This window comes from Moschus berezovskii, chromosome 20 (genome assembly GCF_049115385.1).
Source record: "Moschus berezovskii isolate FMDL1 chromosome 20, NW_MosBer_1.0, whole genome shotgun sequence".
NCBI classification, from domain to species: Eukaryota; Metazoa; Chordata; class Mammalia; order Artiodactyla; family Moschidae; genus Moschus; species Moschus berezovskii.
In genome coordinates this window covers 39,911,373-39,937,340 of record NC_142479.1, presented here as the reverse complement: position 1 = coordinate 39,937,340, position 25,968 = coordinate 39,911,373, and the positions used below count along the sequence as shown (strand labels likewise).

Genomic DNA, 25,968 nt, shown 5'->3' with positions numbered 1-25,968 from the left:
TCTGCGCAGAGGGCTGAGTCCAAGGATGACCGGGAGAAGCAGGAAGAGTCGAGACCCCGGATTACGGACTGGCACCTGGACAGTGATCCTAGGAAGCAGGTTACACTGGTGCTCGAGGCAGTCTTGGAAAGCTTCTTGAGGGCGAGGCCGAGACCACTCCCTCCCACTTCCCCGACGTTATTTCCTGGGAGGAGTGGAAGCTCGCGGTCAAGAGCAGAGAGAGAGAATCCCAGATCCCTGCTCCAGTGTGTTCTGCGTCGGGGCTGGTGGTCCCCGGGTGCACACCAATATCAGGCCACCGTGAATCACAGCCCTGAAGTGAAGTGAAGTTGCTCAGTCGTGTCCGACTCTTTGCGACCCCATGGACTATACCCCATCAGGCTCCTCAGTCCATGGAATTTTCCAGGCAAGAGTACTGGAATGGGTTACCATTTCCTTCTCCAGGGGATCTTCCCAACCAAGGTACTGCAGAAAGCCTGGAACGACCTCTAAAGTCGTCCGCGGTCAAGTTTGCGCGTCGGCTCGTTGGTCTAGGGGTATGATTCTCGCTTCGGGTGCGAGAGGTCCCGGGTTCAAATCCCGGACGAGCCCGGCCTTCATGTTTTGCAGAAACCAGAATGCCCCAATGTGATTCTCACTTGGAAAGGCACTGAGGCTGAATTGGGTAAGGGATCCGAGTGAACTGAACGCTTCAAAGTGTGAAAGCGGATCTTTTGTTCTGAGTGGACACTCGGGTGTCAGGAAGGGCCTCGCAGTGCACAGTCCTCAGTGTCCCGGGAAGAGGGAAGGCACCTCCGAACTTGGGTAAGCACTCGCTTTCTGCTCCCCCACAGCCTGCTTGGTGCCACCCCTCGATCGCCAGAGCCTGGTTGCGATTTAATTGATGTCCGTCAACTTGTAGTAGTGGATTACAGGTAGTGAAACGGGTTGGGACCTATTCAGTTAATGTGTGGGAGAGACCAAAGATTGTCAGAATTCAGGTCTCTGCAGTATTGGAGGTCTGTGTCTCGGTAACACCTGCACGTTTTCGCCCTTCTGGGGACGCTCATTCAGTTATCGTCTAGAACGTGCATAGAATTGGGTCAGCATATCTTGGTGGACGGAAGGACAGCATTCCCACCTACCAACTTCGCCCTTGCACGCTGAGCTCGGTAAGATATAGATGTAGGATCGGGAGCAAGGTTGTGTAAGCTCACTCCTCGTTAGTATAGTGGTGAGTATCCCCGCCTGTCACGCGGGAGACCGGGGTTCGATTCCCCGACGGGGAGAGATACACAACGTGTTTTGTACTTTCTCATTTTTTACAGCTGTTAAAATCTATGTTTATTTCTGAAGTACCTGTCCCCCAGTCATGGGATGCAGATAAAAAGAAGACTGGAAGAAAAAGAAAAGCAGAAGAGGGATGATTTGTCCTGACTCACAAACTCATATTCTAAATTTCAAGTTTATGTTTTATTTAAAATAATTTGCATTTTAAATGTGCGGCTAAATTAATCGTTCTCTCCATTCAATACGTTTATGAGCCATTATCCTCACCCTTCAGTAAGCTTATTAGACCATTTAGTTGACGATAATTTAAAAAACACAAGAAGGGAGACAGAAGATAACTGCTGCTGCTGCTGCTGCTGCTAAGTCACTTCAGTCGTGTCCGACTCTGTGTGACCCCATAGACGGAAGCCCACCAGGCTCCCCCATCCCTGGGATTCTCCAGGCAAGAACACTGGAGTGGGTTGCCATTTCCTTCTCCATTGTGTTAAAGTGGAAAGTGAAAAGTGAAAGTGAAGTCGCTCAGTCGTGTCCGACCCTTAGCGACCCCACGGACTGCAGCCCACCAGGCTCCTCCATCCATGGGACCCTCTAGGCAATAGTACTGGAGTGGCTTGCCATTGCCTTCTCCAACAGTGTAATTCATGAGGGATCTTTAAAAGAAAGGGAAACAACACTGCGTTGGCCGGGAATCGAACCCGGGTCAACTGCTTGGAAGGCAGCTATGCTCACCACTATACCACCAACGCTCCACGCTGCATCAGTGTCCCCGGAATTCATTAATAGATATATCTATTGGGTCCTGGTTTCAGTGATCCAAGACTGGAACTAAATTAGGACCTAGGCGAAGGAAGGACGAAAGCGACGAGAACATAGAAATAACGGGTGTGATGTACGAAGCACCCACGTGTGAGCGGCGCTTGGCTCTGGGCACCGCCAATGCACTGCGGTCACCACGCTAGAGATTGTGTGATTACACCCAGATAGAAACAAAAGTCAAGAGAGGTCAAGTAAAGGAAGAGCCGAGATTAAATCAAAGATTTGTCTAGGGCGCCAGTTGTGCACCGACACTTTATTAGCCCCGGAAACTCCAGAAATAAATCTCAAACATATGAAATCGTTTTTCTATTGAGTAACCGAAGACAACATGCACCGAAGTTAAAGAATTGAGCCTTAAACCAAGTGCCTCTAAACACGACTTGTCGAGAGGATGGTTAATCCGACAGTGGGCGCGGGTCCAGCTCCCCAGCCGCTCGAAGAAGCACGGCGACAAAGACCCGGGTGGGGCCTAAGAAGAAAACCCCGCCCATTAATGATGACGATGCATCTGTTCAGGAGAACCGTCACACCGCGGCCTCTGAGAGGCCTCGTGGCGCAACGGTAGCGCGTCTGACTCCAGATCAGAAGGTTGCGTGTTCAAATCACGTCGGGGTCACAGTGTTGTTTTCGGTGGGTTAAGCTTTTCAAGTGAGATTTCTTTTTCGGGTGAGGAAAAAAAAAAAAAGGGCATCGTGTTATTTTTATGGAAAAATATGGAAACCTGAGTGTTTCTGTAATTTTTTTTCCCTAAAGCATCTGCTGCTGCTAAGTCGCTTCAGTCGTGTCCGTATGGAAAAATATGGAAACCTGAGTGTTTCTGTAATTTTTTTTCCCTAAAGCATCTGCTGCTGCTAAGTCGCTTCAGTCGTGTCCGACTCTGTGCGACCCAATAGACGGCAGCCCACCGGGCTCCCTTTTCCCTGGGATTCTCCAGGCAAGAACACTGGAGTGGGGTGCCATTTCCTTCTCCAATGCATGAAAGTGCAAAGTGAAAGTGAAGTCGCTCAGTCGCGTCCAACTCTTAGCGACCCCAAGGACTGCAGCATACCAGGCTCCTCCGCCCATGGGATTTTCCAGGCAAGAGTACTGGAGTGGGTTGCCATTGCCTTCTCCGCTAAAGCATCTGAGTTTTCTCCTAAAATACAAATTTTGAAACTTTATTTTCATCTTACCGTTTCCTTCAAATCAACCAAATAAAATAGTAATACCTTTAATCTCATAGATATTTTAGATATTTTAACAGAGAAACTGTTCATCAATTGTTCACCAATTCTTGTTCAGAAAATATATTTTGGAGCAATAAATGTTTTTTATTTTTAAAAAAAAGTAGCAATAATGAATAATTTAAAAGTAATAATGATTGTTCATAGTCCTCTTAAAGGAATGATTTAATTTTTGGCGGTTTAAGTTCCACTTGCCAGTGGTGTTCATAATTTTGTACTCCATTATTTTCACTTATCATTGTGATCGGAATAGAATTCTATTGTCTTTGTAATTGTCATTTTAAAGAACATCTGAATTCAAGGACAATGCTGTAAGTCATTAAACAATTCTGAAGTTAGACATTCTGGCTATCTTGTTATCTGCAGTTTTGTTTTTTCTCATTATCTAAAATGTTACCATGTACATTCTTCTTATTTTTTTTTGCCTCTGCTGAATTTGGACTACAACATGAATTCCTGAAACACCAGTTCCAGGGTTCAAAGAGTTCCTTAACTGAACAGCTAACTGTACTTCTGTCCAAAAGGTAGTTAATTTTTCAACTAAAAGCGATTTTTCTTTTTTCTTTCCTTTTCTTTTTTCTTTCCTTTTCTCTCTTTTTAAAAATTCAAGTATATTTCAATTATCGTGTTCTTGTATTTGGTTCATTTTTTAAAGGTTGTAATCATCTCTGATGTTCTCTCCATGAAGTAGAATATAGGGGTATTAAATAAAATATTTTGTATTTAATTTGTAGGAATCAAGACCATCCCCAAGAAAAAGAAATGCAAAAAAAGCAAAATGGCTGTCTGAGGAGGCCTTACAAATAGCTGTGAAAAGAAGAGAAGTGAAAAGAAAAGGAGAAAACGAAAGATATAAGTGTTTGAACGCAGAGTTCCAAAGAATAACAAGGAGAGATAAGAAAGCCTTCCTCAGCAATCAATCAAAGAAATAGAGGAAAACAACAGAATGGAAAAGACTAGAGATCTCTTCAAGAAAATTAGAGATACCAAGGGAACATTTCATGCAAAGATGGGCTCAATAAAACACAGAAATGGTAGGGCCAAACAGAAGCAGAAGATATTAAGAAGAGGTGGCAAGAATATACAGAATAACTGTACAAAAAAGATCTTCACGACCCAGATAATCATGATGGTGTGATCACTCAACTAGAGCCAGGCATCCTGGAATGTGAAGTCAAGTGGGCCTTAGAAAGCATCACTATGAACAAAGCTAGTGGAAGTGATGGAGTTCCAGTTGAACTATTTCAAATCCTGAAAGATGATGCTGTGAAAGTGCTGCACTCAATATGCCAGCAAATTTGGAAAACTCAGCATTGGCCACAGGACTGGAAAAAGTCAGTTTTCATTCCAATCCCAAAGAAAGGCAATGACAAAGAATGCTCAGACTACCGCACAATTGCACTCATCTCACACGCTAGTCAAGTCATGCTCAAAATTCTCCAAGCCAGGCTTCAATAATATGTGAATTGTGAACTTCCAGATGTTCAAGCTGGTTTTAGAAAAGGCAGAGGAACCAGAGATCAAATTGCCAACATCCGCTGGATCATGGAGAAAGCAAGAGAGTTCCAGAAAAACATCTATTTCTGCTTTATTGACTATGCCAAAGCCTTTGACTGTGTGGATCACAATAAACTGTGGAAAATTCTGAAAGAGATGGGAATACCAGACCACCTGACCTGCCTCTTGAAAAACCTATATGCAGGTCAGGAAGCAACAGTCAGAACTGTACATGGAACAACAGACTGGTTCCAAATAGGAAAAGGAATACATCAAGGCTGTATGTTGTCACCCTGCTTATTTAACTTATATGCAGAGTACATCATGAGAAACGCTGGGTTGGAGGAAGCCCAAGCTGGAATCAAGATTGCCGGGAGAAATATCAATAACCTCAGATATGCAGATGACACCACCCTTATGGCAGAAAGTGAAGAGCCTCTTGAAAGTGAAAGAGGAGAGTGAAAAAGTTGGCTTAAAACTCAACATTCAGAAAACTAAGATCATGGCATCTGGTCCTATCACTTCATGGCAAATAGATGGGGAAACAGTGGTAACAGAGGCTGACTTTATTTTTCTGGGCTCCAAAATCACTGCTGGTGGTGATTGCAGCCATGAAATTAAAAGACGCTTACTCCTTGCGGGGGAAGTTATGACCAACCTAGATAGCATATTTGGAGAAGACAATGACAAGCCACTCCAGTACTCTTGCCTAGAAAATCCCATGGATGGAGGAGCCTGGTAGGCTGCAGTCCATGGGGTCACTCAGTCGGACACGACTGAGCGACCTCACTTTCACTTTTCACTTTCACTTTTTCACTCAGAAAGCTGAGCGCAGAAGAATTGATGCTTTTGAACTGTGGTGTTGGAGAAGACTCTTAAGAGTCCCTTGGACTGCAAGGAGATGCAACCAATCCATCCTAAAGGAGATCAATCCTGGGTGTTCATTGGAAGGACTGATTCTGAAGCTGAAACTCCAATACTTTGGCCACCTGATGCGAAGAGTTGACTCATTGGAAAAGGCCCTGATGCTGGGAGGGATTGGGGGCAGGAGGAGAAGGGGACGACAGAGGATGAGATGGTTGGATGGCATCACCAACTCAATGGACGTGGGTTTGGGTGGGCTCCAAGAGTTGGTGATGGACAGGGAGGTCTGGCATGCTGCAGTTCATGGGGTCACAAAGAGTCAGACAGGACTGAGTGACTGAACTGGATTGGAGGCAGATTGGTCACAGACTCACTGTGGTCCACAGACTGGTGCCACTTCATGAAATGTTACTTTCAGGTTCAGGATGAGTAAAGAATTTGAGAGTTAAGTATTTAAAAAACTCTTACAGCATTTGTCAGAGTACTTTTATAAATACAGTGCTATGCTGGTGGGCTGCCGACTATGGGGTCGCACAGAGTCAGACACGACTGAAGCGACTTAGCAGCAGCAGCAGCATGCTGTGCTTAGTTGCTCAGTTTTAATCAATTCTTTGCGACCCCATGGACTGTAGCCCGCAGGGCTCTTCTGTTCACGGGGGATTCTCCAGGCAAGAATACTGAAGTGGGTTGCCATTATAAATACTAGTTATAAACAAAAAATATGTGGTCTTATAATTTTTATATTTTTTATACTTTATTTTTCAAGGAATTATTATTTAATGTATATTGTAAAACTATCAATTTGTGATAGATTGAAAATAATTGAAACTGGTTCTTCCCTACTAATCATTTGAGAAGCACTGGGGTAAATAATGGAGATTCTGTTCACTAACTTGAACAGGCAGCTGATGGTTGCCTAGCTGCCATAACAGATAGGTTTTGTTTTGCTTTGTTTTTTATGAATAATGCAAATCTCGATTTTATGCTGGCCCAGCAACTATTTCTGAAAAGCCAAATGCCTTATGATGTAATGAGCAAGTGGGAATTTAAAGACTCCAATGGACAGAGAAACTGTATGGGGATCCATCAGGCATATCCCACCCATGCACAAGGTTCCTGATAGGCTCTAGAAAAGTCTCCTTTCACTAGATTATAAGGGATAAAGTATACTACAAGTGATAGGATTTTTCTAAAGCTCTTCATTAGCTAGTCACTCTATGCCACATATGTTGTTAAAGGCACTGAAATTGAAATGGGATCTCTGATTCTGGGAAGTGGTGTTGGGCTGACCATGAGTGAAAACAGCATCACATTTCCAAAAGCAAAATACTTTTTTCACTGGTGGCCATCTTCATCAAATCTCTAGAGATACATCATGCACAGATTTGCAACTTTAAAAAAATCATGGGCTCCCAACAATAAAATTGTAAGCAACTGTGGCACCCTGCAGTTTCTACCACTGTGGCCCCTAGCTGCTTTAACTGTAAGGGCTGGAAGACAAAGTTACTTTACCAGCAGCCTTTGCAGTAGTCATGTGATAGGGAAGCCCGACACAGTTTTAGCCCAGGAGAAATCTACTGAGAACTTTTTATTTTGGCCCCAACGTGTGGCTTCTGGGGATCTTAGTTCCCCCACCAGGATTTAACCTTGGCCCTCCGCAGTGAGAGCATCGAGTCCTAACCACTGGACCACCAAGGAATTCCTATACTGGGGACTCTTAGAAAGACTTCTACTTTTTCTGTTAAAAGAAACAGAGACAGTTGGCATTCATCTTGAAGTCGGAAGGAGAATGTTAAGAGAATCACAGAAGAGGTCAATGCAGACCTCTAACATTGTTCAGTTCCTAAGCCAGCTACCTACTTTCTGATTTATTGTTGTGGAAGAGAAAATAGATGTCTGTTGTATGTGCCACTGTTAACTGAGTTTCCTGTTACTTGAGGCCAAAAGCGTTGTGAACTGATCTAGAAACCCATTTGGACTTATTTAATTTATATTGGGTTGAATCATATGAAATTGGTGTTTTCTGTAGGTCAGATGATTGTCAGTTTCTCATCATTCAATCCAAATAACTACTAACACTCTAGATCTGTAGATGCGTATCGGTTAGTATGCTTATGACAGCAAATACCAAAACTCGTAACTTAGTGCATTAGGGAAGGAGACGGATTGGCTCATGGAAGAAAACCTAGTTGCTTTTGTTTCTTTTCGCTCAGTCGTGTCCGACTCTTTGCGACCCCACAGACTGTAGCCTGCCAGGCTCCTCTGTTCATGGAATTTCCCAGAAAAGAATGCTGGAGCAGGTTGCCATTTCCTGCTCCAGGGGCACCCCCCCCCCGACAGGGAGTCGAACTCGAGTCTCCTGCTTTGGCAGGCGGATTCTTCATCGCTGAGCTACCAGAGAAGTCCAGTTCATACATATACACAAGAATGAATTCCAGATTATATTGATGACTTAAATTTTAAAAACAAAACACCAATAAGACTATTTGAGGCTTGAGGAAAACTCTTCCGAAGCTAAAACCCCGGTTGCCCCGGCTCTAATTACGCCTTTTCCATTGGGCCCCTGGAGCTACGTCATGGGACACTCAGCCAATGAGAATTGGGGATGGGCGGCAGGCTCAGCCAATGGGACCCAGGCGGGAGATTTGAAAGGACCTCGGCGGGGGTGAGGGGGCGCGGCCGGACAGATTCAGTTGTTGCCAGCGGCCAAGGTACCACGGGTTTCTTTCGGGATTCTTGCTCCGGGAAAGGCCAGGTGTTCCGGCAGGTTGGTTGCTCTAGGGTGGAGAAAGGGTCCTGGAAGGGAGTGAGGCCGGTATTAGGGTGGGGGCGGAGAGGCGAGTGCGGGGATGCGCTCTGATGAAGCCAGCTTTTGGACTTGCGCCCTTTCACCAGCAACCCCTCCTCCCCCGGCAAACACTTCCGGCTAGATCGATCCGACCCCTCACTCTCTCCTCTCTTCTTCTTTTTTTTTTTTTTTTGCTTCTCACGGCTCTGTTTCTCTTCTCTGCCCAGTTCCCTCCCCCTTTCCCTCTACGGATGGCCCAGAAGGAGAACGCCTACCCCTGGCCTTATGGCCGGCAGACGGTAAGGGCTTTCTCATTTCCCCTCTTCCCACCAGCATGGCGACTTCCTGCTTGCAGATTCGAGATCCTGCAGAGGGCGATCCTCTTAGCACTTTTCTCCTGGCTTTGCACCAGCTCATGGGCCCCAGTCAGGTCATTTGTAGCCACATCCTATCTGGTGCTACCAGTTTGAGTTTGACCATCCTGTGAGGACCTCTGCAGAGCTGAGCCTACTTGTCACATACAAATGGCGTCTGGGACTGAGCAGGCAGGGTCTGGCCTATTAGGCCATGAATCTCAACTGTTGTCCTGAAAAAAAAAAAACAGGCTAGGCAGGAAATAGATATAGGCTATTTAGATGAGTTTATAAGTTTAAAAGGTCCAAGAGAAGTCTTACTTAAGAATTTGGATTTTAATGACTGGTGTGACATATGCATCTAAAAAGCTTTATTTTCCATTATCCTAACACCTTTCATTGAAGAATCTACCCTCTGATTTGAAATGCTAACATTATTGTATATATTAAATTCCCACATATATGTGGATCTATTTCTGGACTTCATTTTGTTCAACTTGCTTATTTGTAAATCCTAAATTCGCTGTTTGTGAACAAGTCTGTAGGAGCACTGAGGCTCTTTCTCTCTTGGTTAAAGAAGAAAGAAGGGGCCCTACATGAGCTTTGTTCTCTGTTAGTTGGACTTGAGTATCTTGGAAGGTCCCTCTATCCACTTGTCCACCAGCTCCCTCCCTGGTGAAGCTCTGAATGGGGAGGCTGAATGAGATAACACTGTCATGTCTACACCTGTCACTCCCAAAAGAAAGTGGTGTGTATTACGCAGAAGTTGAAAGTGACAAGCACTCCAGGACCGGAGAATAGCCTTCAGTGTCCCTAAAGCCTGTTGTTGGAAAGGGGTAAATACTGAGATTTGCTGAACACTCAAGGCCCCAGGGATTTTATCTAAGCCTTAACAGATGGAGCTTAGGGGATTGTGAGAATACCTCTGTTCTGAAGCTCCTTGAATTGTGGGTGTTCATTACCCCAGCTTCTACTGCCCCCTGGGGTAGGGGGCTGGGTAAATGAGTGGTGTTATGGACAAGACTGAGTAGCAAAATGGTGGTCTCAGGGTTCCTCTTTAAACTAGGGATGGGGTGGGTAGGTGGGTGGCTTTATAACAAGCCCAGAAATGCTGCTTGTTGTGCATTCCAACCTGGTCACTAGGATAAAGGCACCCTCAGAGCTCCCCTCTGGTCCTTCTCAGGCTCAGCCTGGCCTGAACACCCTGCCCCAGAGAGTCCTCCGGAAGGAGCCTGTCACCCCATCGGCACTTGTCCTCATGAGTCGCTCCAATGCCCAGCCCACAGGTAACCTAGCACAAAGGGAGGGGACTGACCTGAGGGAACTAGGGTCTGCAGAGGGTGGGTGGGATGAAAATGTCAAAGGATGGCCTCAACTTCCCTGTTCTTTCCTTAGCTGCCCCTGGCCAGAAGGTGGTGGAGAACAGCAGTGGGACCCCCAACATCCCGAAGTAAGTTCCCCAAGCTTTGGGGTGGCAAGAGAGGGTGTGGGACAAAGGCAGGAGGAGGAGGGATGCAGGCGAGAAAGTCTGATCCATCCTCAGCTCCCCTGGAAGAGAAGCAGGACTGCAGGCAGGAGGGGCGGAGGTGCAGGGAGAAGGCAAATACCTCAGAGGACCAACTAACCACCACTCAGCTGCTCCACCACTGCTTCCCAAACAGGCGTTCCTTCACAATCGATGACTTTGAGATTGGGCGTCCTCTGGGCAAAGGCAAGTTTGGAAATGTGTACTTGGCTCGGGAGAAGAAAAGCCATTTCATCGTGGCGCTCAAAGTCCTCTTCAAGTCTCAGATCGAGAAGGAGGGTGTGGAGCACCAGCTGCGCAGAGAGATTGAAATCCAAGCCCATCTGCAGTACGCTCACCGTCCCCTGAGCCAGAGCCCCCTGCCGCCCGCCCCAAGCCCACTCCTCCTCCAACCCCACCACATCTGGACTGTCTTCTCTGCAGCTGTGGCCACGCAGCCCCAATGAGCTCTCAATCCCAGCCAGAGCCTTGAATCCAGAAAATCACCTCTGGTCCCCACTTAGGACTGCCACTTGGCTTCCCCTACCTGGCCCAGACCTGACCCAGTGTGCCCCAATGCGACCTGTCATCTTTCCCATTTCCTTAGGCCAGAATGCAGCCTGATGCCTCCTCTGTCTCCTCTCCCAGACATCCCAACATCTTGCGTCTCTACAACTATTTCTATGACCGGCGAAGGATCTACTTGATTCTGGAGTATGCCCCCCGGGGGGAGCTCTACAAGGAGCTGCAGAAGAGCCGAACTTTTGATGAGCAGCGAACAGCCACGGTCGGGGCGGGTGGGCACCTGGGGCACTGGCAGGGCCCTGGAGGCCTGGGGGACTCCATTTGCAGCCTGAGGTCAGTCCTTGTCTGACTGTCTGTCATTGGCCCCCCAGATCATGGAGGAGCTGGCAGATGCTCTGACGTACTGCCACGCGAAGAAGGTGATTCACAGAGACATCAAGCCAGAGAATCTGCTCTTGGGGCTCCGGGGAGAGCTGAAGATTGCTGACTTCGGCTGGTCGGTGCATGCCCCCTCCCTGAGGTATGGTGGGCCAGAAAGCCAGCCGTGGGTATGAAGCCATTCAAAGTAAAACCACTCCAGATCTTGTTACCCAGAGACATTTTGGGTTGTTCTCATGTAAATATATAGACACAGCAATATCTTTACAAAAATAGGAGACTCTGGGAGTTACCTGCTAGTCCAGTGGCTAGGACTCCAGCTTTCACTGCAGGGGGCCCAGGTTCAATCCCTGGTTGAGGGAACTAAGATCCTGCAAACCATGCAGCGTGGCCAAAAACAAAAATAGGAGACTTAGTTTTGTCACCCAGATTTCTCACTTGAAACATTGGGACCTTCTTGCCATATCATTGAGAATACTCCCACATCATTTTTAATGGCTTCATAGTATTGCACAGTACAGATGTAACGTGATTAAGCAACATGTGGATGAACATCTGAAATTTTTCCTTTAATTCTAAGGTGAACGTTGCCCTCATATCTGATTTATTTTAAGGTACAGCCCTCAGTGTGGAAATGCAGAGTCAGTGTGTTAGCCCCACTCCTACCCCAAAGACCCCATCAGAACCTGGTTGGAAGGACCCCTGGCACATCCTGGGGTCGGTCTGGGCTCCCTGTCAGGCTGCAGGGAAAGGAGGGAAAGTCTGGATCTGAGATCCCTGCCCACTCACCACCCCCCACCCCCAGGAGGAAGACAATGTGTGGCACTCTGGACTACCTGCCCCCAGAGATGATTGAGGGGCGCACGCACAACGAGAAGGTGGACCTGTGGTGCATTGGTGTGCTCTGCTACGAGCTGCTGGTGGGAAACCCACCCTTCGAGAGTGCTTCCCACAATGAGACGTACCGGCGCATTGTCAAGGTGGGAGGCTGGCCCCCAGGGTCTGGCTGGAGTTTGTGCCAGCTCAGGGACCTGGGGCGGGAAGTGTGCACACTGTTGCTGTTGATGTTAAATCCTGCTAATAGAGTGGGAAGTGGAGGCAAAAGCGGCCAGAATGAAGCCCTTCTCTCCTTGCAGGTGGACCTAAAGTTCCCTCCTTCTGTGCCCGTGGGAGCCCAGGACCTCATCTCCAAGCTGCTCAAGCATAACCCCTCAGAGCGCCTGCCGCTGGCCCAGGTCTCGGCCCACCCTTGGGTCCGAGCCCACTCTCGCAGGGTGCTACCTCCCTCTGCCCCTCAGTCTGTCCCCTGAAATGTCCCTGTCCTTTTCTCAGTTGTGTCTGTGTCTGTAATGTGTAGTTAGGAGGAGGGGGCGTCCCCAGCCTCTTTCTGCATCTGTCTTCTACCCCCTCTTTATTTAATAAAGGCTGAAGCTTTTTGTACTGATGAGTGTAGATGTTTACAGGTGGAGACTGCTGTGAAGGAAGTCATCACCTGTAGGGAGGAGGCGAGGGAGTTGCCCATGCTGGGCAGTGAGGTGGGCACTGCATCACCACCCCTGGGAGCACCCCTCAGCACTGAGAGCAGCCTCTCAGCTCTAACCCCATCTGGTCAGCTCCCAACCATCCCACTTCCACATCTTTTCTTTCCCCTGCTCTGGCTCCCAGGCCTTGGGATGCTGGGGACCTGGCTCCTCTCTGCTATGCCTGCACACCAGCCATCATCAACCGTCTCCACCCACCTTCTCTTATTACTCCCTCTTAGTTGACCTCTAATCTTTCCCTTTTCTGGGTCAGTCTTGCTGACCTAGGAGCAGTTAAAGTTGTCTTTTTTGTTTGTTTTTCTGCTCTGGTGAGGATTTAGCACAGGAGTAAACAGAAGCTGATGGTGTCTTGTTCCTGACCTAAGGTTTCACTGCTATGTATGATGCTTGCAATATGGTGCTTCCTGTAGGTTTTGTTGTTTTGTTTTGGTCACCCAGAGCACCATGCACAATCTTGAGTTTCCCTGACCAGGGGACAAACCCATTCCCCTTGCAGTGGAACCTTGGAGTCCTAACCACTGGACTGTCAGGGACATCTCTTGCTGTAGGTTTTTGATACATGTCTTTTATTAGGTTAAGGAAGGCCTGGGCTCTTCCTAGTTCATTAAGGGTTTAGTGTTCTTTGAAGCATGAATAGGTGTTGAGTTTCACCTAATGCTTTTTCTGCATGTGTTTATTATTTGTACTTTTAAGCCATGTGGTGAAGAACATCGATAGTTTCTTATTTTCATTTCATCTCAGATACTCATGCTATATTCAATTTCTAGGGCTACTGTAACAAATTACCACAAACCTGGGTGATTTTAAACAGCAGAAATGGATTCTCTTACAGTTCTGGAGGCCAGAAGCCCATGATCAAGGAGTCAGTAGCACCACTCTCCCATATACGCCTCTGGAGAAAATCCTGCCTTGCCTTTTCCATCTTCATGTGACTCCAGGCACTTCATGGCTTGTGGCTACATCACTCTAAGCTCTGCTTCTGTCTTCACACAGCCTTCCTGTCTTCACTTTTCTCTCTTCTGTGTCTTAAAAGAACACTAGCAGTTTGATTTATGGCTCACCTAGATAATCCAGGATGTTATCTCACAATCCTTAATTATATCTGCAAAGACCCTTTTTCCAAAAAACACTGCATTCATTGTTTCCAGAGGTTAAGACACTGACATCTTTTAGGGGGCTACCATGCAACCCACTACATATCCCCACAGATTAAAATAATTGAGAAGGCAATGGCAAGCCACTCCAGTACTCTTGTCTGGAAAATCCCATGGATGGAGGAGCCTGGTGGGCTGCAGTCCATGGGGTCGCTAGGGGTCGGACACAACTGAGCGACTTCACTTTCACTTTTCACTTTCACACATTGGAGAAGAAAATGGCAACCCACTCCAGTGTTCTTGCCTGGAGAATCCCAGGGACGGGGGAGCCTGGTGGGCTTCCGTCTATGGGGTCACACAGAGTCGGACACGACTGAAGTGACTTAGCAGCTTAGCATAGGGCTTAAAAAAACAAAAAACCAACAGTCTTCCCATTTCTCTCTCCCCAGAGACAAATCATTTTGGATTTGTTCCAAATCCTTTTACAGTTTTGCTTTGTTTTTGGTATTTACTTTGTATCTCTAAATCACATGCTTCTGTCACTACTTCTTTACATTTTCAGTTTTAGGCTTTATCATTTTCCTGATACAAAATGTAAGGATTTCATTCTTTCACTCCACTGCCACCAGACACAAGGGCATTTTCTGTCCCTACATCCTTCTGATGTAGTTATATCATAATTTTGGTTAAGATTTATTCATTTGACAATAGTTACTGAGTGCTATCTGCAGCCCAGGTGCTGTTCTAGAGGCTGAGGGGTGAATAAATGAGAAAAAAAATCCTCAAGAAGCTTGCAAATAGCGGTTGCAATTGTAAACAGATTGTAAGGGGAGGCCTCACTGAAAAGATAATATTTGAAAAAGGACTTGATGGAGAAAAAAAGGTGAACATTTTTCTTTGTAGTTGTTCAGTCGCTAAGTCATGTCTGACTGTTTGCAACCCCATGGACTGCAGCACACCAGGCTCCTCTGTCCTCCGCTATCTCTCAGAGTTTGCTCAGATTCATGTCCATTGAGTCCCTGATGCTATCTATCTCATCCTCTGCTACCCTCTTTTTTTGCCTTCAGTCTTCCCCAGCATCAGAGTCTTACATCAGGTGGCCAAAGTATTGGAGCTTCAGCTTCAGCATCAGTCCTTCCAATGAATATTCAGGTCTGATTTCCTTTAGGATTGATTGGTTTGATCTCCTTGCAGTCCAAGGGACTCAAAGAGTCTTCCCCAGCACCACAATTCAAAAGCATCAGTTCTTTGGCACTCAGCCTTCTTTATGGTCCAACTCACATCCATGCATTCGGTCAGTCAGTTCAGTCGCTCAATCGTGTCCGACTCTCTGCAACCCCATGAATCACAGCACGCCAGGCCTCCCTGTCCATCACCAACTCCCAGAGTTCACTCAAACTCATGTCCATCGAGTCGGCGATGCCATCCAGCCATCTCATTTTCTGTCGTCCCCGTCTCCTCCCACCCCCAATCCCTCCTAGCATCAGACTCTTTTCCAGTGAGTCAACTTGTCGCATGAGGTGGCCAAAGTATTGGAGTTTCAGCTTTAGCATCAGTCCTTCCAATGAACACCCAGGATTGACCTCCTTTAGAATGGACTGGTTGGATCTCCTTGCAGTCCAAGGGACTCTCAAGAGTCTTCTCCAGCACCACAGTTCAAAAGCATCAGTTCTTCGGCGATCAGCTTTCTTCACAGTCCAACTCTCACATCCATACATGACCACGGGAAAAACCCGTGCATTACTGCTGGAAAAACCATAGCTTTGACTATACGGACCTTTGTGGGCCAAGTGATGTCCTCATTTTTAAATATACTTTCTTTGTGGACTCTGCCTCCAAAAAGGGGTGGATCGAGGGGAGTTACAAGAGCAAACGTAAATCCTTGAGGCGGCAGCATGTCTATCTTGTCACAGGAACAGTGAGAAGACCAGTGCCTCTATGGCAGGACCAGTGAGAGGAGAAGGAAGAGAAGAGATCAGAATGATACCAGGGCTCTTACCTTAAGGGCCATTAACTTATTGAATGTTCTACCTAGTGGCAAAATCACACACCATCCTCCAAGAGGAGACACTCAAAACCTGGTGGAGAGGGCAGGAGACATGAGAACAGAGGAGCAAATGAGAATTCTGGTTCCATCCTGATCAACTAAGGTGCGATTCAATCCCGACGGTCCATGCAGGATATACTACTTTCATCCCAAGAACCTCTTTTAGGAAACCCAATTCTGGTTCCCCACTAGAAGCGGTTACTAAGCAACAATTGGGGGCGGAAAGAGCCTAGCCTCGCCCCTGGAGGACTCAGGCGTTTCAGGATCTTCATCTTTAAGACCTGCCTTTTCAACTTTTCGAAAGGGCGGGGCAACGAGCGCAGCTGTAACCTCCTTCTCTCCGCCCCGCTGGCTCTCACGTGTGTTCGGTCACTCAATGACAGCTCGTCTTCCGGGACTTCCTGGTTGTCGGGACCAATCAGAGTGCTCTTCACGTCCTGACCATTGTCAGCCCGAGGCCAATCGGCGCGCCTCTAAAACGCCCCTTAAAGGCGCCGCCAAGGCCTCCCGAGCCGGGGCGAACCAATTCCTAGGCTCCTGCCCCCAACTGCAGTATGGAGTCGCCCCGGGGGCGGCCTGGGCCCGAGACGGACCTGCTAGCTCTGGGGGAACAGCAAGCTGCGATCTTCGGCGACGACCCGGGCCAAACGCCCTCTGAGCGGCCCTCAGGCCTTCGACTGTCCGAGGAGGAAGAGGCAGAGAACGTTGGGGGCGCGAGCTGCCACCCCAGGGCGTCCCCGAAGACTTCGAGCTGCAGCTTTGTCCACCCTCCGGAATGGGAAGCTCCGGAGGACAAGCCGGGCCATGGAGGTACGCTTTCTGGGGCAGGGAGCCTCCTGGGGGCGCCGGATCCCGAATTCGACCTGCACGGGTCCTCCGGGCGCAAGGACCCTGAACCGCCGGAGGACAAGCCTGAATCCGAGAGGGTCTGCCGTCGAGGGAGCCCTGTAGGCGGTGGGATGGATGTTGAGCAGGAGAAGGAAGACGACGACGAGGCGGCGGCAGCCTGCCGGGGTGGCCGTTCGTTCTCCAGCCGCCTTCAGGACAGCCGCAGCTTGGACGGGTTGAGCGGGGCGTGCGGCAGCGCCGCATCTTCAGGGGGTGCAGAATCTGGCGCAGGCGGCGGGCGGCGCGCCACTATCTCCAGCCCCCTGGAGCTCGAAGGCACGGTGAGCCGCCATGGCGACCTCACCCACTTTGTCGCCAACAACCTGCAACTCAAGATCCGTCTGAGCGGCGCCCCTCAACCCCCGCCCCCTGCCCCTACGAGGCCCTGTTCAGCTCCCACACCCACTCCTGCCATCCCTCCCATCGACCCCGCCGTGCTGCGGGACCTGGAGCGGCTGAGTCGGGAGCTAGGCGGCAGGGTGGACCGTCTGCTTCGCGGGCTGGGAGGTGCGGTGCAGGAGCTGACAGCTCTGAGCGTGGGCTGCATCCAGACCTACCGCGATGCAGTGGACTCTCTAGGTGAAGCTGTGGACATGAGCATCAAGGGCATGTACACCCTGCTGGCGCGCTGTGAAGAACTGGAGCGGGCTCTGCAACCGGTTCAGGGACTGGCGCGCCAAGTCCGGGATATCCGACGCACCTTGGAGGTGTTGGAGGCCCTGTGCAAGTGACTGGAAAGGCAGGAGAGGCCTGGCAACGCCAGGGACCAGCAGGATCCTTAAGGACTCTTCAAGGAGCCCTGGTGGGACCTGCCTGCTGAGAGGAGGGAGGCCTATATATGGGAGATTCTTCCAGATACGTTTAGCAGGCCGGCGACCATTCGCTGGGCCTTCTGCAGGTGTATATGGGGAAGTTCCAAGGCCTCTCCTGGTGGGAGAGTATGATGCTCTGCTTCTGTTCAGTTGGCCATCTGCAGCCACCTTGTTCTCCCAACTCTCTTCCCCAGTTAGAGCACCATCTCTGGAAACCCGGGGCTTTAGGTCTGGGCTTGCGAGATGTGACTGTCATATGTTATCAAGAAAGCAGAACAGAGGAGGCCCCAGCCCCCGCTGTGGCCACTCTGACCTCCAGTGGTCACATCTCAGGTGCCAGGGGCTGTGGGAGCTTGTGTGGTCAAAGACCACACACCATGCAGACAAGGATGCATACTTGCAGGTGGATAACCTGCTTCTGCCCTCTGGCCCTCTACCATCCCATTTCCCCAGTCGTAACCTGGGTGGAGCTAGAAGCAATGTACTGCATGGTAGAGGAGGTGCGTTGGGAGGGGTCGCTCTGCTCTCAGGGTTCAGATAGAATTGTTGCTGGTTTTGAAGCCCACCTGTTGTGGAATGTTCTAATCAGTTTTGGCTTTCTGAGTTTTTGTGGAATTAAAGTGCTGCTGCTGCTGCTAAGACTGAGGCTGTGTCTGTGTGGGGTTACAGGGATTGATGAACCAAAGTAATGGGAATGAGGGTCAGTCTTTTCGTGGAGTTTTCTTGGGGTGGTGCTGGGAATGGGGTGGAGGTCTCAGGCCACATGTGGAAGGATATGGTTACTGCTCCTAAACACCAGATAAGGTAAGACACAGGTATGGGCTGAGAGATACAGTAAAAGCAGAATCAGAAGCAAGGAGATCTAGAAGAAAAAAGGAAGGAAGGGTTATCTTCACAGTTCCTAAGGTGGACAGGCAGGGACTGGGCAAACTGGACATCTGGGCTCTAGAGAAAGACTGAAACACTTGCTAGCTCCATTCTTGACCCCATTTCTCACACTCTGCTGATCAGTGTCCTATGAATGGTCTAGGACAACCTGTGCCAATTCCTGGCCGCCTTCCGTTTACAGTCACATAGTAAATTCCAGCGGAGAAGGCAATGGCAAGCCACTCCAGTACTCTTGCCTAGAAAATCCCATGGATGGAGGAGCCTGGTAGGCTGCAGTCCGTGGGGTCGCTAAGGGTCGGACTCGACTGAGCGACTTCACTTTCACTTTTCACACAATGGAGAAGGAAATGGCAACCCACTCCAGTGTTCTTGCCTGGAGAATCCCAGGGACGGGGGAGCCTGGTGGGCTTCCGTCTGTGGGGTCACACAGAGTCGGACACGACTGAAGTGACTTAGCAGTAGCAGCAGTAAATTCCAGAAGCTTCCGTTATGGTGAGATTTAGAAACAGATCACAATTCAGATCCAGTTCAGTTAAACTTTCCTCCTCTAACTCAAGACACTAGGTCTGTGGGCTTAATTTAAACACGTTATTCCTCTCCTTGAGGTATGAAAAGTTCCGGAATTGGAAGTATTGCTCCACACACCTTCCTTAACAAGGAGAAATTGACAGTAAATCTTTAAAAGAACAGTGTAGCCCTGGCCCGTACGGGGATCGAACCCGCGACCTTGGCGTTATTAGCACCACGCTCTAACCAACTGAGCTAACCGGCCAGCTGACAGTTAAGCGTCTCAATATGAATCTATGTAAAATACAAATTACTAATCAATCCTACCTGTTAGAAAGTCTCAAAACGGGTAAAATTACTTGGGGAAACAGACTACGGAAACGGAATCACTTATCATTTCGGGAAGTAAAAGGGAAGCCAAAATAGTGGCAAACAATACAAACAGGTGCTTGACTGGCAGGTCGCCGTGCCAACATAGAGCCTATGACTGGCAGCATGCACTTAGCGTTGAGGTGTACAACCGGAAATACAAAAGGCCGTCTGATGGCAACCGGTAGACTCCCGAAGAGATGCGGAAAATTATATAGAAGCCAGAAGCCGACGACTCTTTCTTCGAAGTGTAAAACCAACAAACGCCCCAGGAGGCACCGCTGGGATTCGAACCCAGGATCTCCTGTTTACTAGACAGGCGCTTTAACCAACTAAGCCACGGCGCCCCGCGCACACACCTCCCCGCCTCGTTTCCCTGGCCAGGTCAGTTCCAGGTTAGGTTAATGAATGCCGGGGTACCTTTCTAATTTTCGGTCGTACTGGAAAACAAGGTAGAAGGTGCGAAATCCGCGGCTGTAAACGGGATAGGTGGAAAGGATGACACAGAAATTGAATCCTGGCACACAGAAGGTAAGAAGAGCAATTCTTGGGTTATAAAATATAAGGACAGCCGCGGGATCGCAGGCCGACGAGGATGGGATTCGAACCCACGCGTGCAGAGCACAATGGATTAGCAGTCCATCGCCTTAACCACTCGGCCACCTCGTCCACAGGAAAATAATTTAGGATCTCCTCTCTGGGGTCTGGATTCTTCTTTCTCGGAGCAAACTTGAGCCCAACTACGTCGCGTAGGGATGGTGTCCCGAGGAATCCCGCCCGGCACCGCGAGGACGACTCGTAGGGCTCTGGCTTCCGAGCGATATTCTAGCCTGCGCTAGCACCCAACTTGGCGTTGGATTTCCGGGGCGTGCGTCACTCCTCAGGAGCCCCGCTATCCGTTCAGATTTACAGTCCCATGATCTACAGCAAAAACTATCGCGATATCTTGGAGCCCCCCCGACGGGGGGGCTCGGGACTTGGAGCCAGGGACCCTCCCCTTCCGGCATCTATGCAGTGTTTCTTCTCTAATCTGAGGGATGGGACCGCAACAGAGTTGCAAATGAGAATAATAAATAAAAGCTAACCGAGCTCTTTGAAAAGCGAACGCTGACCCCGACGTGATTTGAACACGCAACCTTCTGATCTGGAGTCAGACGCGCTACCGTTGCGCCACGAGGTCGGCCGGCCACGGGGGTGGACAGGTCTCCCCATGACGACTGGACGGTGAGGCGGCCGGGTCTGGCGATCGAGATGCTGAGAGCCTTCTGGAACTTCTAAAATTCCCCGGTGTGGTGCTTGCCCTCTCCCTCCGGCCTCGTGGAACCAGCAGGGCCCGCCACCCGCAAGGCAGCGGCTTTGTGGACTCCGGATTCATCGGTGCCCCGACCTCGTCGCCGGCCTTGTCGCCGGCCTCCTGCAGACCATAAGGCGGCCCTGGGCTGGTTCCCTGGGGAACCCAGAGCTCACAGCCCAGCGGGGACGGACTGGCACAGAAACGTGTGAAAGGACGGAGAATGCCAGGCCGAAGGTGGTGGAGGCACGTGTAGGGGACGGAGATTAGTTTTTCCAGCCGTGCGTCCCCTCCCGGCCTGCACATAACAGCCGCCTGCGGAGCCTTCCAGATGGCTACTCACAGGCCCCAAATTTGGAATTTCTGGTTTAAAGATCCAGGGTAGAATCTTGGCATCGGTAAGTTTGTCACTTTTGATGATTCTGAGGAATCCCTTGCCTACAATGAAATGCACAGATCTTAAGTGTTTGTTTTGATGAGTTTTGAATAATTCAACCCACAACCCTTTCAAGATAGAAGACATCTCCTTCATCCTACAAGGTTCTTTTTTATCCTTTCCGCGTCGATCCCCTCCCCTCTCCGCAGCACCCCCCCAACCCCCGCCCTTCACAGAGGCAACCACTGTTCTGATTTCCGTTGACATAAATATCATAAATAAAGCTCTCCAGGTGAGACCAGGCTGGAAACTTATAAAGAGGAATACCAGAAGCTGGAAGAAACCCCCCCACCCCCACCCCCAAACACACACACACTTGCTCATTTGCTTCTTGAAGGGTGAAAGAAGTTCAAGGGTCCAGTACCGCCAAAGAAAGTTATCAGGGACTACAGACAAGTCAAAGCCCGCGGAGAAGCCTGACCTTAATTGACCTTAATTAACATCCTTTAAGAGCCTTCCCCCTTGGTTGTCATGACACTGCTGTCTGCTGGCTTTCCCCTATCTTACCGTCCCCCTCCCTCCAGTCTCTTTATGCTACACACCTTCTCTGGAGTAAACCCTTCCCTGGAGTCAGCCATCACTTGTGTGCTGAGGGCTCCTGACTCCTGGCCCCACATCTGGATTCAGTCTAGTGCCTGCTGGACACCTCCACTTGACCCTGTCATCCTTCGGAAACCTCCCACCCTAGGTGGGACTCAAACCCAGTCACACCTCAGGTGAGACTCAAACCCACAATCTCCCAGCTGAAACCGTACACCTCCGGTCAGGACTTATGAAGCTGAGGTTCTTTATGTCTCCGTGTAGAAGGAATTCAGGGAGAGGCAAAGAGATAGGTAAGAAGTAGATCTATTGAGAGAGACATGACATGAGTTTGAGTAGGCTCCAGGGCCTGGCGTGCTGCAAGAAGTCGGACACGACTGAGCAACTGAACTGAACACGCTCCATAAAAAGTGTGGGCCATCTCTGAAAGAGCACTGGGAAATATAAGGTGGTTAGTTTTTATGGGCTGAGTAATTTCAGAGGGTAACAATTGGGAGGATTATTCCAACTACTTAGGGAAGGGGTGAGGATTTCCAGAAATTGGGCCACTGCCCCCCTTTTTGGCCTTCTATGGTCTGCTTCAGAAGTGTCATGGTACCTGTCCTTTAACATGTTAATATATAGGATGGGCGTGTAATAAGGTTTAAGGTCTACTGGAAGTTGAATCTTCTGCCATCTTGGGCCTGAACGGTTCTAACCATTTTTCTCTCCTATCCAGTTCTCAGTAACTGCGTCATTCTTTTAAAGGTTGTGCCCTGTCCCCTTCCCTCTGGTCTCATTTCCTTCCCAGTCTTCTGCACTCCCAGTTAGAGGCCAAGCTGAGGCTTGGATTCATCTTGACTCTTCCCCCTTCCTTGCTTCCCATTTCTAGTCACCAAGTTCACTCAATTTCATTTCCTTCATAATTCTCCTGTTAGCCCTCATTCCTTATTCCCACTGCCATCTCGCTGGATGACTGTAATAGACTCCTCCCTAATGTCTCTATCTCCAGAATAGTCAGAGAATCATCTTTTAAAATGCTAACATGATTCCATCATGCTGTGGCTTAAAATCAATGCCCCACTGAAACTGCACAACTCAGATGGGATTTGAACCCAGCCAAAACTGATTGGGACTTGAACCCTTGGGTTGGGACTTGAACCCACTGTCTTCTAGTTAAATTGCACACCTGGTGTGAAAAACTAATGGGAAACGTTAAAATGGTTGCTTCAGTCTGCCTACTCCTGAACCCGATGCTCAAACACCAGAAAAAGAGAGACAAGCAAACGTGGTGCGCTGCCTGTTAAAAGCCCAAGGCACTAGTCATATACATCTTCCAGACAAACGATCCTACATCAAAATGCCATACTGATAATTTACATAAGGTTTAACTAGGTATATGCTTCTCTGGTGGCTCAGAGGTTAAAGTATCTGCCTTCAAAGTGGGAGACCTGGTGGCAACGCACTCCAGTATTCTTGCCTGGAGAGTCCCATGGATGAAGGAGCCTAGGGGCTCCAGTCCACGGGGTTGCAAAGAATAGGACACGACTGAGCGATTTCACTTTTACTTTAGCAAGGTATATAGTCCAAAAAAGCATTTACAAAGTGAGCAACAAGTCACCATGACTCCCAACCCTCTACAGAGTTGGGAAAGAATGCTGTTCTTTTAAGTTTTAAGAAGTAACAACAAAAAGTTACAGTGCTAGCATTAGAAGAAAGGGGAAAAAATTGATTTGTATAGTTGAGCAATCACTCCCATCTGGTTAATATGTAACGCAGATGCACACTGCACGTTAGGGAGGGAGGGACGAAGTCCAAACACACAGAGAGAATTTTATGTTCAGTTTTTCTTGTCCTGCCTTTAATATAAATTTTGTTTTATCACCAGAGTGAGGGAATTCAAGGCTAAAATAGCTACATAACAAACTTTGCTACTTCTTTAGTTTCGTACCCAAGCACAAACCCCTTTGTTAATTCTTCACAAACAATATTTCTTTGTCAAAAAACGACATATAAACAGCCTCCTTTGGTCTCTTCGGTGGTCCTTTTTCTGTGAGATTTCCCTGTGTATGAATTAAATTGGATTTTTTTCCCTCCTATCAATCTATCTTATGTCAATTTAATTATTAGATCAGCTCAAAGAACTCAAGGCAGAGGGGTGGAAATTTCCTCCGCCTGGACAGAACTATTTGATGATGTCTGGGATTTGCTTCAAAATAATCCAGTGGGACTGGGAGGCAGAATATAGCTGAAACAAGGTTGGCCATGTGTTGGTAATTGCTGAAACAGAATGGTAGGCTTCAAAAGGGGTCATTATCTTTTGAATGAAAAATACTTTATTTTTAACGTACAATATGTTTGAATATTTCTGAGTTAAAAAATGCTTTTCTAAATTATTTTATGGCCAGTTCAAAATGTTGGAACTTGTGAGTTCCAGCCCTAGGTCGAGTGGTCGAAGGACACGGGTAATACCACCTGTGGCCACAAGGTGGCTCCAAAACTCTCTTTGGTGAGTGTGGAGCAGGCTTCTCTGAACCAAAGACACAAAAAGTGACAGGACTAAATGCCTGCTGTTTACCAGTTCACAAAGTGAACTGTATCTCTCGGTTCTTACTATCTATAGATCCCCAGGCAGGAAGGCTGTTATGCGCAGAATGCCCCAGACTTCAAGCTGCTGGATCCCAAAATCTTTCAGTCATCCTTGACCCCTTCCTTCTCTCACCCACACACATTCCCATGTTTAGACTTTATCTTCTAAGACACTCTAGATTTCTTCCACTTCACTCCACCTCTTTCCCTTTGATACTATTGACTCTATTATCTTGGCTAGAGACCTTATTCAAATTTTGCCAATTTTTCCACTAATGTCCTTTATAATACATTTTATTTTTCTGATCCAGAATCCATTAGGATCGCACATTGAATTTCAAATATGTCACACCATTTTAAAAAACATTATGTTATTTAAGTGTGGTTGTTTGACAATGTTGTGTTAATTTCTACTGTAAAGCAACGTGATTCAGATATAAAGAATATATATCTTTTCCATTATGACTTATATGACATTGAATATAGTTTCCTGTGCTATACAGCAGGACCTTGTTGTTTATCCATTCTTGTTATATCTCTTTGTCTTTCATGAACTTGAGGAAACATCTTTTGACTATCTCTTTGACATCTGAAATTTTTCACACACAGGTTTAGAAAAAGGAAATCCATTTAGTACATTGAGGACCTGCAAGAGATAAAAGCATTTTCTCTCAGTTTTGACCACATTTCCTAAATGAAGTTTTAAGAACAAATGATCTACTTTCAAAGAAAATTTCCTTGATCACATTGTTCTAATATTTCCCTTAAATTTTTTTTTATTTATTACAGATTTTACGGTGCAGATTTATTATTTGTTAACGTGTTTGTTGTCAATCTCTCTGACCCCAGGAAGGTAGAGACTTCTGCCTTGCTCCTCAAGAATATGAAGCCAGCACAGTGCCTGGGACTTATTTGTTGAATGAATGAATGAATGAAGAAATTAAAAATGCCTCTTGGGCTTGTAGTTTAGACCTGTCTAAGAGGCAGTGAGGTGGAGAGTAGTAATAAAAGAAGTGTTCCCATATTGAGATATAGGGAAGTCATTCTGGCTTAAACATTATACAACTTGAATTTTATCCTAACTAAAATAGCCTGTTTGTGGTCTATCAAACACACGTTGTACACCTGCTTTAATTATTTAAAGGAAAGGATACACTGACCAGAATTATAAAATGCCCATGTTAAAAGATTAAATGCTCCTCTTCCTGGGACACCTTCGATGTGATGATGCTTTCCAGGTGCCAAGGCCATGCTGACCTGCTGTGTATTAATCGTCTAGTCCTTAAAAAAGAAAAAAAAAATGAAGAAATGTAACCCTGACTTGTATAAAGTTCTTTGTTCTTACAATATGCAAAACTGCACTGAAAACGATGCTTCGCTGGGGCAGTTTCTCAGAGTAATCTGGGAAAGGAGCTTCCAGGCTACTCCTTAGTTTGGTTCAAATAAAACTCTTTTCTATTCTTATTATGGATTATCCATTATTATTCTTGGGAGATGATCTGGTAAGGGGGTAGGGGGAGCCCCTGGAGGTTGAGACTTGACTGTTAGCCATGAACTCCGGCGAGAACTTTCCGTTCTGCAGGAATCACCTTTAAGGTCCGAAGGTCCGTGAGGTCCCAATTGTGAGAGATGCTTGGACTATAGCTGGGCAAAGAGACTATAGCTGGCCACATCTCTAAGAGATAAGGAAATCGTTGTAGAGTCTGAATTTCCGCCCTCGACTCTTGCCTCCCAGGGAGGCGAGGTTTCATTCTCTTCCTCCACTCCCTT

General features: G+C 47.8%; 2 protein-coding genes, 1 long non-coding RNA gene and 8 other non-coding genes across 12 annotated transcripts; 6 read left to right on the top strand and 5 right to left on the bottom strand.

Annotated features, from left to right (window-relative positions):
• The first annotated feature begins 519 nt into the window (after positions 1 to 519).
• Positions 520 to 591, top strand: TRNAP-CGG (transfer RNA proline (anticodon CGG)). Its single transcript has one exon. It is a non-coding gene; the product is annotated as a tRNA-Pro (tRNA).
• Positions 592 to 1,196: 605 nt separating this feature from the next.
• TRNAD-GUC (transfer RNA aspartic acid (anticodon GUC)) lies at positions 1,197 to 1,268 on the top strand. The gene has a single exon. It is a non-coding gene; the product is annotated as a tRNA-Asp (tRNA).
• A 675-nt stretch (positions 1,269 to 1,943) lies between these two features.
• On the bottom strand, positions 1,944 to 2,015 carry TRNAG-UCC (transfer RNA glycine (anticodon UCC)). Its single transcript has one exon. It is a non-coding gene; the product is annotated as a tRNA-Gly (tRNA).
• Positions 2,016 to 2,629: 614 nt separating this feature from the next.
• On the top strand, positions 2,630 to 2,701 carry TRNAW-CCA (transfer RNA tryptophan (anticodon CCA)). Its single transcript has one exon. It is a non-coding gene; the product is annotated as a tRNA-Trp (tRNA).
• Positions 2,702 to 8,330: 5,629 nt separating this feature from the next.
• AURKB (aurora kinase B) lies at positions 8,331 to 12,666 on the top strand. Of its 2 annotated transcripts, XM_055396546.2 has the most exons (9): positions 8,331 to 8,436; positions 8,685 to 8,756; positions 9,994 to 10,096; positions 10,206 to 10,260; positions 10,472 to 10,663; positions 10,963 to 11,101; positions 11,211 to 11,359; positions 12,023 to 12,197; positions 12,354 to 12,666. In XM_055396546.2, exons 2-9 carry the CDS (start codon positions 8,709 to 8,711, stop codon positions 12,525 to 12,527), a joined length of 1,035 nt encoding a protein of 344 aa, XP_055252521.1. In that variant the 5' UTR covers positions 8,331 to 8,436; positions 8,685 to 8,708; the 3' UTR covers positions 12,528 to 12,666. The 2 variants fall into 2 exon arrangements, with proteins under 2 accessions (XP_055252521.1, XP_055252537.1); XM_055396562.2 differs by lacking the exon at positions 8,685 to 8,756 and having other exon boundaries at positions 8,354 to 8,436.
• Positions 12,667 to 16,384: 3,718 nt separating this feature from the next.
• On the top strand, positions 16,385 to 18,238 carry BORCS6 (BLOC-1 related complex subunit 6). Its single transcript, XM_055406587.2, has one exon. The coding sequence runs from the start codon at positions 16,454 to 16,456 to the stop codon at positions 17,516 to 17,518; it is 1,065 nt and encodes a 354-aa protein (XP_055262562.1). The 5' UTR covers positions 16,385 to 16,453; the 3' UTR covers positions 17,519 to 18,238.
• Positions 18,239 to 19,185: 947 nt separating this feature from the next.
• TRNAI-AAU (transfer RNA isoleucine (anticodon AAU)) lies at positions 19,186 to 19,259 on the bottom strand. The gene has a single exon. It is a non-coding gene; the product is annotated as a tRNA-Ile (tRNA).
• A 377-nt stretch (positions 19,260 to 19,636) lies between these two features.
• TRNAT-AGU (transfer RNA threonine (anticodon AGU)) lies at positions 19,637 to 19,710 on the bottom strand. The gene has a single exon. It is a non-coding gene; the product is annotated as a tRNA-Thr (tRNA).
• A 240-nt stretch (positions 19,711 to 19,950) lies between these two features.
• Positions 19,951 to 20,032, bottom strand: TRNAS-GCU (transfer RNA serine (anticodon GCU)). Its single transcript has one exon. It is a non-coding gene; the product is annotated as a tRNA-Ser (tRNA).
• A 224-nt stretch (positions 20,033 to 20,256) lies between these two features.
• LOC148774694 (uncharacterized) lies at positions 20,257 to 25,662 on the top strand. The gene is made up of 2 exons (XR_016035500.1): positions 20,257 to 21,052; positions 24,988 to 25,662. It is a non-coding gene; the product is annotated as an uncharacterized LOC148774694 (long non-coding RNA).
• On the bottom strand, positions 20,472 to 20,543 carry TRNAW-CCA (transfer RNA tryptophan (anticodon CCA)). The gene has a single exon. It is a non-coding gene; the product is annotated as a tRNA-Trp (tRNA).
• Positions 25,663 to 25,968: the final 306 nt, after the last annotated feature.

Coding starts and splice junctions, on each gene's coding strand:
- AURKB (XM_055396546.2), top strand. CDS start 8,709: ATGGCCCAGAAGGAGAACGCCTACCCCTGGCCTTATGGCCGGCAGACG. Junction 8,757..9,993: donor GGCCTTATGGCCGGCAGACG/GTAAGGGCTTTC, acceptor GGTCCTTCTCAG/GCTCAGCCTGGCCTGAACAC. Junction 10,261..10,471: donor GGGACCCCCAACATCCCGAA/GTAAGTTCCCCA, acceptor CTTCCCAAACAG/GCGTTCCTTCACAATCGATG.
- BORCS6 (XM_055406587.2), top strand. CDS start 16,454: ATGGAGTCGCCCCGGGGGCGGCCTGGGCCCGAGACGGACCTGCTAGCT.